At 37.5% G+C, this 18,981-nt stretch overlaps 1 protein-coding gene across 1 annotated transcript in view; it reads left to right on the forward strand.

Annotated features, from left to right (window-relative positions):
• Positions 1-17,101, forward strand: part of KPNA3 (karyopherin subunit alpha 3) — a 48,771-nt gene extending 31,670 nt beyond the window's left edge. Inside the window, exons 7-17 of the mRNA XM_037375945.1 lie at positions 166-251; positions 3,030-3,116; positions 3,514-3,683; positions 4,810-4,854; positions 7,369-7,500; positions 8,652-8,780; positions 10,447-10,551; positions 10,685-10,756; positions 10,861-11,023; positions 11,937-12,031; positions 14,524-17,101. Of these exons, the coding sequence (XP_037231842.1) occupies positions 166-251; positions 3,030-3,116; positions 3,514-3,683; positions 4,810-4,854; positions 7,369-7,500; positions 8,652-8,780; positions 10,447-10,551; positions 10,685-10,756; positions 10,861-11,023; positions 11,937-12,031; positions 14,524-14,622 (1,183 nt within the window). The 3' untranslated portion in view covers positions 14,623-17,101. The remainder of the gene's footprint in view (positions 1-165; positions 252-3,029; positions 3,117-3,513; positions 3,684-4,809; positions 4,855-7,368; positions 7,501-8,651; positions 8,781-10,446; positions 10,552-10,684; positions 10,757-10,860; positions 11,024-11,936; positions 12,032-14,523) is intronic.
• Positions 17,102-18,981: the final 1,880 nt, after the last annotated feature.

The following is an 18,981-nucleotide window of genomic DNA, read 5'->3' on the forward strand; positions in this document are numbered from 1 at the left end:
TCCAGGCTTAGATTTATTTTTTTTTTAAAACCCAACTTTTAGCCCAGTGACACTGCTTGAATGTGGAGTGTCTCAGAGTGATTACAGCTAGTAATACTGAAATGAACCTTAAAATAATCTGTAGATCATGTTCCAACTTACTACTATGAAATTATTTCATTACAGTCCTTCATTACAATTTGAAGCTGCATGGGCATTGACTAACATAGCATCAGGCACTTCTGCACAGACTCAAGCTGTTGTACAGTCTAGTAAGTATTACAGTTTGGTTTTTGGGTGGTGGTGGATATTGTAGGTAAAAGGGAGAAGGAGGTATTTGGTTAACATGCCATTTGTTATCAAACCCATTAAAATAATAAATGCATGTCTGGTCTCTTTCCCCAAAAAATTCCACATTTGATCTTAAACATCCATCTGCTTATATCTAACAATATTAAGGATTCCAGACCTGGTTTTCCCATAAAGATAATGACAGATGATATAATAAGTATGACAAAAAAATGTTACTCCTTTCTAATTCTTGGGTTAATTTCTGAAACCATATACTGTTAATTCCCTGATGGCTAAAACTGATGTTAGGAAGTAATTCTTTCTACCTCAAAGGTATGTTCGTAAATCTTACTAAAGTTGTTAAATACATACAATTCTGTAAGGTTGTTCATTTAAATACAGAGTTAAGAAAACTACCATCCTTTCCTTGACCTTATGATTAGTATGTCATACACACAGCATTTGTTGTGCTGCCTTCCTTTCTTGCTTAACCAGCCATTGAGACTTCTAGTATGAGAGGAGATAGGAAATAAACTATAATGTTTATATAAGATAAATTATTAAAATTATTTTTTCAGGTTACATGTACAGCTTTTATGTATCAGCATGCTTATCTTAAAAACAAAATATTATATTTAGCATAAAAGTGATTTTTTTAAGCAGGAGACTATAGATAAGCAAATATATAATAAATTGTCTTGGCTTATTCATATTCAGTGTTTTTATATGGGAAAATGGTGACAGTTATTTGTGGTTTTTTTAAGTGTATGCACCTGCCTTTCAAATAAAAATGCTGGTTTGTACATTTTTATAGCTAATATAAAGTCTCAGTGTGTTTGGACACCTCTGGTTTTGGATTGCTTTTTGTGTGTCTAAATATCTTTGCAAATCTGTTCCCAAGTTTTTCATTCTTCCCAGTTTGCTCATTGGTTAGTCACAGTTTTCTTCCTTTTTTAAGTTCCACAGTGTTGCCATGTTTGAGTGAATGAATCTAATGAAAAGGCTGTTTTATAGTATTAGCTTTGCAGAAAAAAATCTGGAAAGAATCTCAAAGCGAAAGTTAGAATGAAAATATGTACAGCACAGCCAGAAGCATTGCTGTTACCTGAACCAATTTCCAGAAGTTCAGGCTGGGATATGTCTCTCCCAAAGTCTGTTTAGGTAATGTGCTTGAGAAAATGCGATAAAATTACTTTAAAGAAGCAAAAAGCATTTTTCAAGCTTTACTTCTGAAGAGAAAATGGAAAAAGTTTAGTCTAAAAGTTTTGCTGCTTTGGCTGGGACATGACTGAGGGAAAACAGCCTCCCAACTCTACTCCCTTCAGATAAGGGGTGGTTTGAGGAAACAAAGCCATAGACCTTTGCAGCTGTAGAAGGGGCTGGTGCAGCCTCGGCCTTCTGCAATCAGGAGGGAAGATGGCAGTTGGAAGGCCCAGCACAAGAGGAGAAGTACTGTATACACAGAACAGATCTTGGCAGGAGCCAATCTGGAGCAGAAGTAATTAATTTTTTTGAGAGTAGTAGATCAGATAACCTGCAACTCATGATTTCTCAGACCGTCCTCCTGCCTGAGTGCTGATACAAAACAATTTCATTCCTGCTTTTGAAAGCATACCAGGGTCGCAATCTAATGTAAACTACATACTTGACCCTTCTCTCTGAAATATGTTGAATACACATATGGCTGAAGCGTAATCTCAGTAATCACTGAGAAGGAAGGCAGAATGTTCTACTTGAGGTAGTGGAAGTAGGATGATGTTACATGAACAGAGAGACTGTTCTTCAGCAACCGTGTATTGCTGTCCCTCCTGACTGGTCAGTTACAGGCAAGTGTTGAATTACTCATCTGGTATGGGGAAGGAATTTAGGTTGTCTTTAATTTTCATTGCTCTCTTTTCAGGAAAATGTATCAGGGTTTTCTAGCTATTGTCACATGTTACATTATCAACAGAATATTGATTCACAGTTGCTCACAAATTGTGTTGCATTTTTAAAAAAATTCTGAAGCTATTTCTACAAAAAAAATATTATTTCCTGCAACAGTATGTAAATTGATCTATTTTACTTTCTCAGACAATAGGACGAGTGTGATCATAAATAGATTTTGAAAATTGCTGCAAGAATTAGTCTTTCAAACAGCACGAGTTGTCTGAAGTAGTGCATGGTAATAGTAGATGGATGGTTTCTTAGCCCTATTAAATGTCTGCAGTTCAGCAGAGACTGATACCTAAAATCAGTACCGCTTCCTTAATCTGGTATGTTGCCTGTGTTATACAAGAGCAAATTAAAACGTGTCTCAGGACTGGCAGATGGAGGTAAATCTTCACTGCATATGGAAACTAACTATAGCCACCTCTTGGGAGGAAGCGATTTTCTTAAAGTCAAGATTTGAAGCACATTTGTACGAGTAGGCATGTCATTCTGCTACGTATGTATTGTGATCTTGGATAGCTGGAAAATCTGGATTATCAGGACATGAAACCTCACACCTACGTACTTGAGGCTTTTGCCTATCACTTCAAGAAATATGGGGAACTGTTTAAATGTGGGGAGCATTGTTGTTGAGCTGTTGCTTGTTCTCAGGGCTATTTTCCTCTCTCTAGATACGTACAGAAATGTTTAACTGAAGTTTTTTTTATGCTCTTCATAACAGAAACACGTACAAGGCATGGTTGAGAAAGGTTTTTGTATTAAGGAATGAAAGTAATGTGCATATACCACGTTCTGGTAAAAACAAATCCAATCTTTGCCTTCTGCAGATGCAGTACCCCTCTTCTTGAGACTACTTCATTCACCACACCAGAATGTTTGTGAGCAAGCTGTATGGGCTCTCGGAAATATTATAGGTAACTCTTGTTGTTATGATGATTTGAATTCAGGGAGCGTTTTACTTTAGAATTTGACTTTTTGAACGCTGGCATTATCATGAGACTATGTTTCCTCTAAATTCTGTGGCTTGATATAAATTTTCACGTGGCTGGAATTACACGTGTACATTGTATTTTTTTTCTAAACAATAGTTTCACTTGCTACACAAAATACTAACAGGAAGGATAAATTTTGTGTCTTGTAAAATATACATACCTATCTGTATTGTATGTATATTTAATTGAACACGACCTTTTAATAGTAGTCTCTTGGTGAGGAAACATAGAATTTCAGAATCCCAACATGTCATTGCATACATTTCAAGATTTTCCATTTTTAATGTAATTTCTTTTACAACAATTTTCATTTCTGTAGGTGATGGTCCTCAGTGTAGAGATTATGTCATATCACTGGGAGTTGTCAAACCTCTTCTGTCCTTCATCAATCCCTCCATTCCCATCACCTTCCTTCGGAACGTCACATGGGTCATTGTAAATCTCTGCAGGAATAAGGACCCCCCACCGCCTATGGAGACAGTTCAGGAGGTAAATAAAGAATTACGAGACAGATAATTTTTTATACTCTGGGCTAGAGACCAAATGTTTTATATTGTCATATTATGAATTTGTGCATGTTTTTTGTCACTGTCTTGTGCCGCTTACCATTGTTAAATGAAGTAATTTGACCAGATTGATCTTCCTAAGGCTGTAATAAAGGTATTTGTAACATCTGAAATTGAGTAAGACTGATCACCCATATATTAAAATGGACACAATAAGAAATTAACACTAAAAAGTGTTAACATACTCAGCATTTTAGTTTTTATCAAAAATTTCCTACAGATGTGATTCTGTATATAGAAGTATTCAAATGCTGATTATTTTCAATAAAAGGAAGTTAACTAATGTACGTAGTGTAGTTTGTGTTTCAGCTAGTTTTGAGTGTGGAGTCAATGTCAAGCCCCAGTTGAGAAGCACCTGAAAATCCTTTTAAACTGGTGAACAGAGCAAATGTGGTGTTCATGGCGTGGGCACAGCTAGTAAAGTGATGCTATTTGGCTAGAACTATAGTTGTAATGTACATAAAGTTCTTCATTTAAAGATAAATTTCAAAGTATAGGTACGTTCTTTGAAGCCATGTGAAGTACAATATTGTTAGCAACTAAACTCTAATGAAATTTAAAAAATGAAACTGAGAATGTGGAAACTTCTACAAGCAATACTTTACCAAATTAAAAAAACAGCTCTTCTAAGCAGTCTTATAATGGCTCATTTTTATGTTTTCTCCATACATTACTGCAAAAATAAAATTTTACTTTATTCCAAAAGAGGTTTTTATGTTGTTGTTAGGCTAATGATTTTTATTCTATTGTGTGGTAAAAAAGCTTTAAAAATAGCAAGGGGATCTCTAGTCTCTGTTTGCTTGTTTTCCCTCTAAATGCAGTCTGCTCTCATGTGTCTTTGAAATATAGTAGTCTTGTATTTTTACAAATTTTAAATACTATCTATATAGATTTTTGTACATACTTTGAGGGAATGAGCAGCTGCTGGGAAGTGTGTGAATGCAATATGCGAATGCAGTTTCCAGCTCAGCTTTGTGACTGCGGTACTTGAATTCATTATTGTACAGCCAGTTTTATTCTGCTGTAGTGACTGATGAACTTCTTTTCAGATTTTGCCTGCATTGTGTGTTCTCATTTACCATACAGATATAAATGTAAGTAATTTCTAAAGTTTTAAATATTTAGATTCTTTTTCTCTAGAGAGAAAATGCTGCAAGATTATGTTTAAGTGGAAAACTTGGTTTTGTGTGTTAATTTTTGTATAATGAAGTAATAACTGCACAATTAAGTATGAAGACGAACATAATTGTAGTCATTCAGAGCATGAAAAGTGCAAATACCATTTCTGAAATATCTTTTCTAAATTTTTTTTATCCTTTACATTAGGATTTTTTTAATGTAGTTCCTATCTTGCAGAATCGAGCACTAGAAATTTAAAGTGCCAACTTTGCTATCAGCTTCACTTTAATTCTGCCACAATTTATAGTTTTAATAGATGACATATAATGCATGTGTAGAAAAAATGTTTACATTTACATACCAGTCCAATCAAACACTGATCATATGGGTAAATCTGACTTCTGTAACCTATTGGGTGCCTGACTTTGCGACCTGTTTAACTAAGGAAATGGCATGTGAAAATACACTTAAATAGCAATAAACTGTTATTTTGTGGCACCTTTTGATAACTTTTCTTCAGGTTTTTATGACTATTTCTGATCCATAGGTTTATATGTATTTTCTGAGTAAAGTCCTAGAGGGGTGGACTCCTGAAATTTTATATTGGGGGTTCAGGAACAAAGATCTGTGTAACTATGGGATACTGAGCTGCTCTTCTCCTCCTCCTCCTGTCAGGACTTTGATGTCTTTGACTTGCTCTCTATAGTGATACTCCAATTTAGGGAAGCCAGAATTGAACCCTTGTGATGGGTCTGGGCAAAAAGCATAAGATTGGTGGAACTGTCTTTCGTTATTTCCATCCTGTGCTAGTGATTTTTTTCTGCTGCTCTTTTAATGCTGAAGTGGGCTTGGCTCCACAAAATATTTGCAAACAGATTAATCTGGGATTTTGCCAGGGTTTTCCCAGTGTAATGTGAGTGGGAGACAGCACATGGTGACTTTCCAATCTGTAATTTGGACAAACCTGAATGGAAATTCATAGCAAAACCAAACATACTTCTAACCTGTAGGCTTTTTTTCCCTGTTGAATTTGAAAGCTTTTGCAGACAATGATTGTGTGAGAGCTTCTTGAAGTAGATACGAGACTGTGATGCCAGGTTTTGACTGATCTCAATTAGGGTGCCCGTCTTTTTGGTCCTGAGAGTCAGGTGCTAGTTTGAAGGTACCAGTCTGGTCCCAGCCTCTCCGTACTGGAGCAGCAAACCTATCTTTGGAGATGAGTCAGTGATGCAGGTAGGTCAGCCCACAGTCCTGTGAGAGCTTCTGGCGGCTGCTGCTCTTGTCACCAACAGGGCTGTGGGGCAGCAAACTGGTGAGGCACCATCTCTCACTGCTTCTGCTGCAATACTGGCTCCACTGCAGCACGTTCTGCTGTCCCAATGGCATTAGCAGGTGAGGGCAGCAGCAGGCTGTGTCAAGAAAGCATTACGTGTGTGCTGTCTAATCCCTGGAGCTGGATAGAAGCAGCCTGTGGGTCAGGACTTCAAAGTCCTTCCTACATTTCAGTAATGGAGTACTTAGCTATCTTAACAGCTGGAAATTTTATATGGGTGTCTGTTTTAAAAGTAGAGTGGATCTAGGTACCTCAACAGATCATGTCCTCAGTGTGGGGTCCAGATTTCTCTTTCTGCAGTTCCTAACATCGTCTCAAAGTGATGTGATATCCCTCTTTCTGCTGGCTTTGTTTCTGCTTCAGATACTACCTTTCAATGACTGTAACTTTTGTACCCTTTTTTTGAGGGCTCTCAAATCACCTTACCAAGTCATCAGTGATTTAGTCTTTATTTTCTTTATGATACTAAGATTGCCCTGCATGATAGTAATTTCTCTGCAGGTTTTTGCTTTGCTTGAACAGTTGCCACCTTACAATAGTTGCTAGTCCTTTAGTTGGTATAAGAACTCCTTTCCTTTGCTGTGAGTTTTGATCTTAGCATGAAGGCAGAAAAAAGGCATACATCCAGAACAGCTGACAGTTCCGCTTTAGAATGGCATTATGGATCAGAAAACCTAAGGGTGTAGATAGATGGATTGGAGACTAAGGGAACATACATATTCTGTAATCAAAAGGTAGCACAACTAATAAATTTATAGCAGTGCTAGGAGGCTGGGTTGGTGTTTTCTGCAGAACGTTACTAGCACAACTACTTACCTCATTGCCTATCTTTGAAATACAAATCAAGCCCAACAGTTTACCTTTGTGAGATGATGTATGCTGTCACTTTACGCACCAAAATGTGGTACTTAATTAAAAAAAGTTTGAGAGGACTTATAAAATGGTTATTATGGAACAAATGGCCCCAGTTTTCCTAGTTGTACGTAATAATCTAACATTTTACTAATTACATCTCATCATAATCATGTTTGAGTTTTTCCTGTAACTAAATTGCATGCTTCTGCACTGACATAAGGAATGTTGATCACTAAATTAAGCCTCCATTATGTGGGTTTTACTGATTCGATGTGTAAACCATGTTTTTTCCAATTTGTAGATTCTTGTGGACACTGTTTGGGCTTTGTCCTACTTAACAGATGGTGGAAATGAACAGATACAAATGGTGATTGATTCAGGAGTTGTACCTTTTCTAGTTCCCCTTTTGAGTCATCAGGAGGTTAAAGTTCAAGTAAGTCTGGTTCCATTGCTATCAAATAGCCATTTGTAAACTATTTTCTAAAAAATGTGCCTTAGAGTATTTTATTAGTGGAGTAATGAGATGAACATTTATAGCCACATTTGTTACAGGTAAAATTGAACAAAAAGTTACCTACGCTGGGGAAAAAGGATTATTAAAATGAAAGAAAGCTCAAACAGAACAGTTCTAATACAGTTTAAAGTGACAGATTAAACATTAACTTCCATTGTGTGATTACCAGGGGTGCCTGCCTTTTGTAGTCCTAAAATATTTAGTGACAGCAGATTTTACATTTCCCAGAATTGAAGTTACATGCGCTCTTTTCTATTGCTGCACACATGGTTGTGCATATTCAGTCTGAATAGCTCATGGAAATCAATATTTTGGGACCTTTTGCATATTAAAGTATTTGCAGATGCTGAGTACTTTTAGTAAAGTAAATTTCTAATTGGCTACAAAAGGTAGGTTAGCTGAGCTTGTTTGATTAATTTCAAAGATAAAGGGAGACTGAAAGTTAATGTGTGCTTGGTTTTTATAAACCAGCTACTGTGTTTGGGAGCTCTTTCATGTATCTGCACATTTGTTGTTTATTTAGTTTGTACTTCAGATGAGACTTGACTGTCTTGAAATTTGTCAGAGCAGTTCTCTTGACAAAAAGGAGTCTCTCCAGTATTCTGTTGCTTGTAAAGCATTTACTAACTAGTACATAAAGAAATACAGTCAGTTTCTGAAAGTCAGCTGAGAGTCAAGAAAAGTAGTCATGGGGTTTTAAATTCTGGAATGGAGAACTGAATGGAGAAGTAAACAACCTTGGCAGACATAGTCAAAACCTAGAAACAGTTAATGTTATTGTAACTCAGATCAGATAAATGATGAACTATTATTTTAGTATTCTTTTAATTTCTAATTTTTACACTTCTTGAGTTGAGCTGCAGTGCATCTGTTCAGTAAAATGCTGTACTGTGTGTTTCTGTTTTGATGAAACAGTACCCGTTTCTAGGATGTAGCTCAGAGGATGAAGTGCTAATTTGTATTTTGCAAATTTATGAAGACATGTCTTAAAATGATCTTTGTTTGAGCATAAGTAACAGCAATGTCTTTTAACATGCAATTTTTTTTTCCTTCCCACTTTGGATATTCAGACAGCAGCACTGAGAGCAGTAGGCAACATAGTAACTGGTACTGATGAACAGACACAAGTTGTTCTCAATTGTGACGTTTTGTCTTATTTCCCAAATCTCCTGACGCATCCAAAAGAGAAGATAAACAAGGTATGGTTTGTTTCCTGACCTAATCTTTTTGTTTAAGAAATAAAACAGCAGTCTGTAGAACGTTACAAAATATTTTTTTACAGCTATCATTTCTGGCATGTGAGCAATTTTATGTGAGGCCACAGCCTTTGAGGCAGGTGCTTAATTAGGGCTAAAGCCGAACAGGAGGATCCATGTGTTGGTGCTGATGCCTAGTACTCCTTGGGAGGACTGGTGGTTTGTGCTTTGGAGTGTGATACTTTTTTTCATTTGCAAAGTGAGTAACTGGCAAACCTGCATTATAGTGTTACTTTTGATTGAGTCCAGTGAGTTGAGTAAGACTGATCCAGTTTTTCCACTCCACCTTTTCACAGTGGAGTTTGTTTTCTTGTCAATCTTCACCTTCAAGGAGGTAGAGTACCACCACTGTCCTTTTCTAAAAACTGGCCTTGCATTTCCTCTCCTTCCTTTTGGTGGAGGTAACTTCACTAATGCAAGGACCGGGTGGAACAGGGGGAGTTTAATAAAAGCGATCAATGCCCTCTTTTCCAGAGCTGTATTTCATGTTGTTTGCTTTTTTTTCTAATCGTGCCATCTTCCACTGCAAAGATGGAGCTGGCTGAGGAGGAGGCTTTTTTGTTTAGCTTATGTGAGTTCTCCACTTAGTGTACCACTGAGGGAAAAATATTTGGGAGGAATCTCTGTTTCTTCTAGCCTTGTCAACAGCTCTGTGGAAGTTATTTTTGACAGTTCAAACTGCTGTGATTTGTTTCTGCCTGCCCTTCTAGCTCTCACAGAAGAATGATGAGGAGCTCTTTTTGAATGCCAAGAAAGGAATTATTTTTGTATAAAGGGAGTCTAGAAATACTTTGGGTTTTGTTTTAAGTGTATGTTGTGACAGGCAAGTATAAATAAAAGCAAGATACACATCCCTAAAAAGTGGAACCCATTATGGTTTTTTTTTTCTGCAGTATTTCATAATTGCCTGCTTGCCGTATCAGTTTGTCGCTAACGATTAGAGCCTTTTTAAAATGTTCTGGATTGCCTTGACAAGTATCACCCCTTTGTAACCAGGAATTTGTAACTGCCATTAGATAGATGTTAGCTATGTTGATGAACCACCTGGAGGTAACTGCTGAGTAAAGGCTCAAGACTGAGAGTCCTGTCTGATACTTGAATGAACTTTGTGAGCTCCATCCACTTAATATTTCAGGAAGAAAATGGGAGCTGGGGTTGGTCTTCCTTGTGTCAGCACAGAAAGCTGCTACTGAGCTGTCAGTAGTAAGTCAGGATAAATCCTTTTTTACGTGAGGCTTTACCAGTTTTTCTATTTTCTTTGGAAAACCAATTGAAAGTTTAAAACATGGCTGTGACTACAGCAGTGCAAAGTGAATATAAGGTTTAAGTCAGTATTATTCCTGATGTATGGTGACATTCATTGGGTAAGTAATAATCTGGCCCAGTGAATTAATCATATCAATTTTACATTGATTGCCTGCATGTTTGGCTTTCACAGGGCAATAACAGTTTGTGTGCTAGAAGTGCTACGGGGGAGGAAACCTGGAGGTTCTCTTTAGTGATTGGTCATGGTATGATTTTAGGTTTTCAGGTTGTTTGGTTTGATTGCTTTTTTTCTATCTGTTGACTAGTTTTAAGTGTTATGCTTTTGTTTTTTGTCCAATTGTAGGAAGCAGTTTGGTTCCTTTCCAATATCACAGCAGGAAACCAGCAACAAGTTCAGGCTGTAATAGATGCTGGGCTAATCCCTATGATCATACACCAGCTGGCTAAGGTCAGTCAAACTATAAGCTATGCAAGTTGTCATCCTCTTTTTATAAATCTGACATGAGGAGTCTGTGATTTTTAATAAGCTTGACAGATGTTTCCATGCTGATTTTAATGAGCTATTAATTTTATTTTTTCAGGGAGACTTTGGAACACAAAAGGAAGCTGCTTGGGCAATTAGCAATTTGACAATAAGTGGGAGAAAAGATCAGGTATGTGTAGTGGGATTTCAGATTATCACTAAAACATTGCACAAACAGCTGTTTGTAAGCAGCACAATGTTGAAAGCACTTTTTTTTTTGGTGCCATTATTTAGGTTGAATACCTTGTACAGCAAAACGTAATCCCACCATTCTGCAATCTACTCTCAGTAAAGGATTCTCAAGTGGTACAGGTGGTGCTGGATGGTCTGAAAAACATCCTGATAATGGCTGGAGATGAGGCTAGCACAATAGCTGAAATTATAGAAGAGTGTGGAGGTAAGTATAGACTTTTAAAAAATCTGATTTGCTGGATATTATTCAGTCTTCGCCTTGCTGCTGTCAATATTCACTACAGCATTTTTTTTACCATGGGCTATCTGAATAAGCAAGTGAGACTTTTGCAATGAGAGAAACGACACTTTTTTTTCTGTTTCATTCAGTTTATAGATGATCATGTTGGAGGCAGTGGTTGAAGGAACTTTCTGTAGCTTGGGTATTTTTAGGTTAAAATGAGAATTGTACTACTTTTCATTTGATTAGTGCATGTGCTTTTTTCTGTGGTAAAACACACAATTATTGCTTTAGTTCATTGCCTTAGAAGCAGCTGTTAGGATCATAATTTCATTACAGACCGAAGCAGGATGAGGAGTCTTTAATATTGCAATCCAAGTTTTAACACATGCTAATTAATGTATTATAGTAAAGTAGCAGTAAAGGGAAGACATACTATGCTGGAAGTTTTTCCCTTATATTATTGCATATCCAGTTTGAAAATGGGACTATAGCGTTTTAAGCCGCTTCTTGTGTGCGGCTGTGTCGCCTTGTTGTTTTAAGCTTGTATGCAACACAGAAATGTAGCCACTTCCTTTGGTGATATACAGAAAGCACTATGACTAAAACAGAAGTCTTAACAAAAATTAAATACAGAGAGTTTTATCTAAAAAGAGAGAAGATTTCATTATTTTTTGTTCATAAAATGGAATATTCCATGGCATGCAAAGGTTCACAGACTACTTCTCTTTCCTCTTACAGACAAAGATAGCTACTGTATAGATAATATTTGCAAACGGAGCTACGTCTTTTCTAGGATGTTTCACTAGTAATGTTTCAGTATTTTTCTTAATTTTTTCAAACTAGTCAGTAACCAGTTCAAACTTTATACAACTTTTATCTGTTTTCTTTTATTCAGGCTTAGAGAAAATTGAAGCTTTGCAACAGCATGAGAATGAAGACATTTATAAACTAGCATTTGAAATCATAGATCAGTATTTCTCTGGTGATGATGTAAGTATGCTAAAGATTGAAGAGTATATATGCTGTGCTGTTAGCTTAGTAAGTACATTGTTATTGTTCCTCCCTGTCTGGGGGTCAGTTTTCCTGCTCTCTTTTCAGTACAGTTTCTCTTAATTGAAAGTCTGAGTTTCTCAACACCAAGGAATTTCTTTAGCAACATCAAGATGACTGCTGTGGTTTTGCTTAATAAATTGATTGATGCTGACCTAATTTTGTTACACTGACATGTAAATTGACAGGTAATCACTTGTGATTAGAATCTAAACGGTTCTCTGGCTCTCCTTTCTACATACTCATCAGTCTTTGGAGGGGGCGGTGGATCCTTACTGTCAGGTAGATTACTGTATTTCAGCTCTGTAATTGCTCCATCTGGATTCCGCATTGAAAAAAGTCATCAAAACTATTAACACTTTTTGGAGCTGATTGATCTAGACCATCTGATATTTTGTTGCATGCTGGTTAAGTATTTTGAACCTTTGGGTTCTAGCTCTTTCTGCTACTGGCTGCTTGTGAGTGCCTCGGAAGCACTTCAACAAGCTATTTGAAGATGAATAATAATTATCTTCTCTAGGCCATCCAGGGTGTCTGTAGTTCTGCAGCATAGCAGGACTATGTCTTCAGTTCTTCTCTTAAATTGAACTCTTCAGATATCAGCTCTAACTTTTGGACTTGCTAATTTTCAATTCATGGGCCCATCATGTGATTGTGACGTTAGTTACCAAGAGTTAAGGGAAAATTCCCTATGCTTGTAATGATTCTGTGAGCAGCATTTAATAGTCTCCATAATGGCTCTGAAACTTCTGTAACTAACTGAAGAGCATGGTCTAGTTGGTGTGAGTGGAAAAATACCTCTTTTGAGGTTAGTAGTCCCTTTTGTGCATTTACTTTTTACATAAACTAATGCAATTTAATCTATGCCTGATGTGCTGAATTCACCTCCTTTACTCAGGAGCAAGACTTCATTTCAGATTACCCTTTATACTGTTACCATGTTTTCTGGGGCTTGTGAAACTTGAAAGTATAGAAATTCCATGATGGGGAGACAGGAGTTAAAACAAAATCAGACACATTTGCAGGCAGTAATTTTAAGTAGGAAAATAACCCTTGTCATTTGAGGACTGGTGGAGGAAAAAACAAAACAAACCCCCAAAACCAGGAAAAAAATTCCAAATTGCCCTAGGGAGACAAGAGACTGGTTATGTTAGCAGTGTTAAGATTGACTACCCAGGAGTATTCCTGCCTTCTTGTCACTTCAGGGTCTTCTGTACTCTCGTGAGATGTTGCTGGCTACCAGATACCCCTTCACTGTTAATGCCATCAGCCTTTGCTGAGCCCTGTAAAGTGCACAGGCATGTACTTTAGGACCAGTACTAATGGCTTTCTGACTTTACTGTGTTAAAGGCGTGTGAACTTAGATAATGTTACTTTTGGTACCCCTGCAGAAGGCAGAAGTGCTAATTTATCAATTCAACATTTTGCAAAGCATTCTGAAACCAGATTCGATTTTTGTTTGGGCATGACATGTCCCATTCTTTCCTCTACATATTGTTACTGTCACCAAAGGCCTTAATCTCTCTCCAGTTTAAGTATTGTCACCCAAAGTAAAGAGAAAGAAAGATTTTAGGTGAGTCAGTTCTGATGTCTGCACTACTGTGAGGCCAGATCTCAGAAAGCTGTTTAGACCGTGCAGGAGAGCTCTCGCCCGCTTCAGAATGGCACATGGTTTGAAACGAGCTTTATGGTTCCTGCAGCCTGGTCCCTAGAGGCGGCATGTTCAGAGAATAGGTGCAGCTGGTGATTTGGAGGAGTATGAGTAGGGCTTGAAGTTGTGTGTATTGATGCTACTGTGTTATTTGCTGTTCCTAGAGGCAGAAAATACCGAAATTCTAACAGCTCTGAGGAAGCTGCGTGAAGTTGGATACTGATGCCTTTCATTCTATATCCAGAGAGTAATGAAGTACTTCTGGTTTTAAAAAAAATTCAGATTGCACTTAAGAGAGCTATATAAAACTGCTCTGAAATGAGTAGTTCTAAATCCTTCAGATTCTGATAGGAGATACTTAGTATTCTTTTAAGCTTTATATAAGTGTTTCTATCAGCTGCCAATAAAAATTATTTTCATGTTGAAAGAAAAGGGGAGAAAGTACAAAACTAATTTTGGAATTCAGAACTAGTGATTAGCCAACTCCAGAAATACTAAAAATTGGCATTGAAAATTAAATCAGACAGCTAAAATAGCAACTGCTTTGACCAAGCAGCAACCCAGTCTCTAACCATTAAAATTTTCTGTTTCCCTAATGGTAGGACAGATTTGATGTGGTGTTCTTTTTAAACATATTTGAAGAATTGATTTGGAAAAACTGATGTAGTTTTATTACAATAATATTGTTTTTAAAAAAAAGTTGAATGTTTGTGAATCTCTTCTATGGGTACTGAACTGTGCAGAGGATTGGCCTCTCATGTATCTTTGTTGTATTTTATAGATTGATGAAGATCCCAGTCTCATTCCTGAAGCCACTCAAGGAGGTACTTACAACTTTGACCCAACGGCCAACCTTCAAACAAAAGAATTTAATTTTTAAGTTCAAAAAAGTGCAGCTTCTCTGTCCCACACCAGTATGAAGCACCACCAGATGGCTACCAAGTGAAGAAACAAAAGGCTCCAAGACACACATGCCTCTTCGTTTTGATGCTTCTAAAGCAAGCCATGTATCGGTCACTTTGCAGTTGCCAAACATCACTATCACATGGACTGTAAATGCATATGCATGATCTCTTAAACTGTTTCAGAATTCTTTTTAACAGTCCCAACTACCTTTTTTTGCCTTTTTCCTGGTGCCACATGCTGACAACCGCAATCTGCAGTTTTGTTAAGAATATTCCATAGTGGTGGCACATTGGCTTTCCACGGAAAAGTAGCTTCTTTGGAAAATGGTGCGCTGTGGATCAAGACACTTTGGTATGATGCGTACATTTTGGAAGACTTCACAGGGGCTCAGTTTGCTCTGAGCCTCCATCATCGTCCTCCACAAACATATTTTCATATACTTTATGTGGAAGAATAGATTCAAAAATGCAAGCCAAATGAATTTCATTGGTGAAACTGAAATAAAAGTAACTTAAAAAAACAAAAACAAAACAAAAACACTTGGCAATTGATTAAACACTTAAGTTTAAAACAAAAAACTACTTCAGCTATCAGTAATTGATGTGTGTTCATTAACTGCCTCAGAAACCAGGGTTGGAGAATGAACTGTAGATTTGGACTGGTAAAGCTTTTGCCATTATACCTAATTTTTGAGAACAGCGAGCCCTATTTGACCACTCACTTCAGCCTGTGTGTTCCTGCTGTTTTGAAGTAATCAAATGCTGTGCATGGTATTTTACCTGAGCTACAACCTGTTATGGACTTGAACTTCTGTTTAAGCTGAAAGCAAGAGTCCCAGACGTAGGAACAAAAAAATTCTGTCCAAAAGTGTATTAGTTAAAAAGAATCTTGCTTTCAACTTTCAGTAGTCAATATATTTCGTTTTAAATTGATAATTGGATATGGTTGATTTATATTGGGTTTAAACTGTGGAGCTTTCATGTTTACTGTAATTTAGTCTTAAACTATTTTTTACTTAGTAACCAGTGCTTATGATGATGTGGTTGGCAACAAACCAGCAACTACTTAGAAGCGTCATAAAAGCTTCATTCTTGGAGTATTGGAAGAGTAATTCAGAAGTTAGTCTCAAATCTTATTCACGTAATTAAAAAAGATACAAACTGGTTGATGTGTGAGGCTGTGTGGAAGCTGCTGTTATTCAGCATAAACCTGATGTGCAGCGCACATTAAATAACTTTACATAAGATATGTGAGGTCATTGCTTTTGGAAAATCGTCTGACCCAGTCATTTTCAAAGGGATTTTGGTATTGCTGGGGTGAAGATCGATAATTTTGAAATTGTGTAAGCTATCACACAAACTGGTTTTGTTGCTGTTGTTTACTGGGTGTAATTTCCCAATGCATTGATGTGAAGGGATAGAAAAATCTAAACTAATTTAGTTGTTGGATGTGGGTTGTATTTACTGTGATGAAGATAAGGACAGATGCCATCAGAGCTTTGTGGATCAGCTGTTTTTCCACTGATGAACAACGCATAGCAAGTGTGCATTCATTAAATATATATCTGCCAAGGTGGAGCCACTTTAAAGAGTGAGTTGTCTTGTATCTCAACTGGATACAAGTGTATGTTTAAACTGCAAGATTTTTACTTGCTAGATAATCTGTTTTAATATAGTGGTTTGGCCTCTGATTATTTATAGGTTTTATAAATTTTAGAATCAATTTCTCTTTAAGGTGGCTCAGATTTTTCAACTCTTGTGCACATAAAATTGAGTTGAAGTTCATTGTGCCTTTTTTTCTTTTCCCAAAAGTTGAGTTGAAGCTTCATATGGTAACTGCATCCTATTCACACACTATAGTCTAAAATCTTGAAACTGTGTGGTGTTCGCTAAAAACTAAACAATAAAAAGTCAAAGTTAGGTAAGGTCACAAAGTTTTTGTGAAATTAGAGTTCCAGCAGGTGTTGTTGTGAACAAATATTTCCCCCCTTCTAATTGAATTTAGTCTCCCTGTATGCCATATAGACTGACGGATACCCTGTTCAGCCTGCACTCGCTATTGTCCTAGAGATTACATACAAATTGATACTGAAACAACAGTTTTCCACTACTGTGAAGATTTGATCCTTTTCTTGCACTCAATGCATTACATTAAAAGTGAACATCAGAGAACTGGGTAAGGCAGGACAAAGCATTTGCTCAGTTCTTTCTGTTGTGACCTTATCAGCTTTTGATTGGGATTGCACCATTTCATAGTTAATAAAGGAAACAAAGTATATTGCTGCACTTTTACGTTTTCAGAACAGTGTTTAAAATTGCATTGTTTTTATTATTTTTTTAAACTATCAGTTAAAATAGACTAAAACGTTCTTTCAAAGAGGCATCTAAATGTGTTCCTAATTTTGTATATGGGCTTAGGTTTTGTAACCAATAAAAAGCTGCTATCAAATACTATAAAAAATTCAAGAACTTATTTTGAAGATTATGAAACTGCTTAGTCTTCATGGATTGACTTAGGGGTTTTTGTCTTTGACTAGATATTAGCAGAACTCCGCATCAAGGTTTGAAGTATGTTACCAGAATGAATAAAGTAAGCTAATGCAGTCATCTGAAACTTTGGATGCTGTTCCAGTACGGACTTTCATACTTTTTAAGGAGAAGTTTTCCAGAGACGTTTCCAGGAGGCCGTGGTAAGTGGGCTGCAGCTGATCCACACAACTATTAAAACAGTGACTTCAGTTTAAAGGTTTCAAGATGTCAGGGAACTTTCACAGTCTTTTTCTATCTCCAGAAACATCCTTTCCAGGCTCCCAGAGCTAGGCTGACTGCTGATTCAGCACTAATTTTAAGGTCTGTTGGGAGGGGGTGTGCGCCAGGACCAGCTTTAGGTGGGAGGCTGGGCCTGCGGTGGCCCTCCCTGGCTAGGGGGGGGTGACCAGCATCCCTCGCCTCAGGCACGAGTGGCCCCGTTGGGGTGCTGGTTGTGGATAGATTGGAGCTGTTGGGAGCTTGAATTGTCCAGCAGCCCCCTAATTAATGCAGTCGTGCTTTAATTACATGACAGCACCAGTGGAGGAAAACCTTTCGAAGGGTGCTTGCGACTGCTTTGCCGTCTTTGCTCTGTGTGGGTTGGGTGAGTCAGCTGGAGAAGCCCTTCTGCCTCCATGAGTGGGTTGGTGACGGAGGTGAGCTTCCAGTGCTGTATTTAAATCTTTACAAATGCTCTTCCATGGGCACATAAAGGATAAAGATTTCAAGAGAACCCAACTCCCGTTTCCAAAGCAAAGTTTAATCTTTTTGGTTCCTTCAGCTTTCAGTTGGCAAAATGAAACTCGAATTGTGTTGGGTTTTTGCAACCTCTTAATCATCCAGCAGGTACTACCTAGGTGACTTCAAAGACTACATTAGAATGAAGGATGCATTATTTCAAGATTACTTAAAAAGAATGAAGCCTAGAGGATATCTTGATGTTCTCCCAAACTTCTAAAATTACAGACACTCATTTTGTTTGCTTGATCTGCTAAACAGAAATGATCCACTGACAGGCATGTTTTTGTAAAAAATTCTTAAAATCTCAGTAGACTTAATGATAGTTCAGGCCCATTTTGTTACTAATCTGATCTATAATGGCCTCTAGGTGCCGAGTGCGTTTCAAACAAGTCATTTCTACCAAAGCAGCTTACTTGTGTTCCTTCTATTTTGTTGCATTAAAAAATACTCCCTTTTGTGGCATAATTATGCTTCTCTTCAGATGTATGTAGGACAACAAATTACACCAAGCCATTACAAAGAGCTTCTCGGGAAGAAAAGGAAAAAAAACAGTAGAAAATTGTGGGCTCCAAAAGGCAAAGCCTTGGGACATCGTGCTGCAGGGGTTTGTCGTGATGGCAGCTGTCAGCTCCACGGCAGTGAGGGCAGGGTGAGCTGAAACCACCTTGAGTTGCTTGGCTGCGCTTCAGGGTGGTGTATGTTATCTCAGACTGCTCAGGGAAGATTGCCTCATGTTTAAAATGTGGAGTTAAGAACTAAGGCAGCTTTGCCCTTACCTGATTCTGTTCTGTGCGTGCATTATCCTGCCGCAGAAGCTACCGCAGGCAGGTCTGATGTGTGCTGCTGGCTTAGACCTGGAGATCTTCAGCCACTGCTGCAGCAGCACGAGCAGCTTCCTTTTCAAATGCATTCATGAGACCTTGAGCAGCGTATGAGTTTATAAAGGAACGTAAGAGCTGGGGGGTTTTCCAACCTCAGTTTTAAAAAAGTATGTTGGGAACATTACAGCCTTCAGTATCACAGCTAAGAATATTAAAACCATGATTCTTGTGTTCTAAAATGAA

Source organism: Falco rusticolus, chromosome 2, assembly GCF_015220075.1.
Source record: "Falco rusticolus isolate bFalRus1 chromosome 2, bFalRus1.pri, whole genome shotgun sequence".
Taxonomy (NCBI): Eukaryota; Metazoa; Chordata; class Aves; order Falconiformes; family Falconidae; genus Falco; species Falco rusticolus.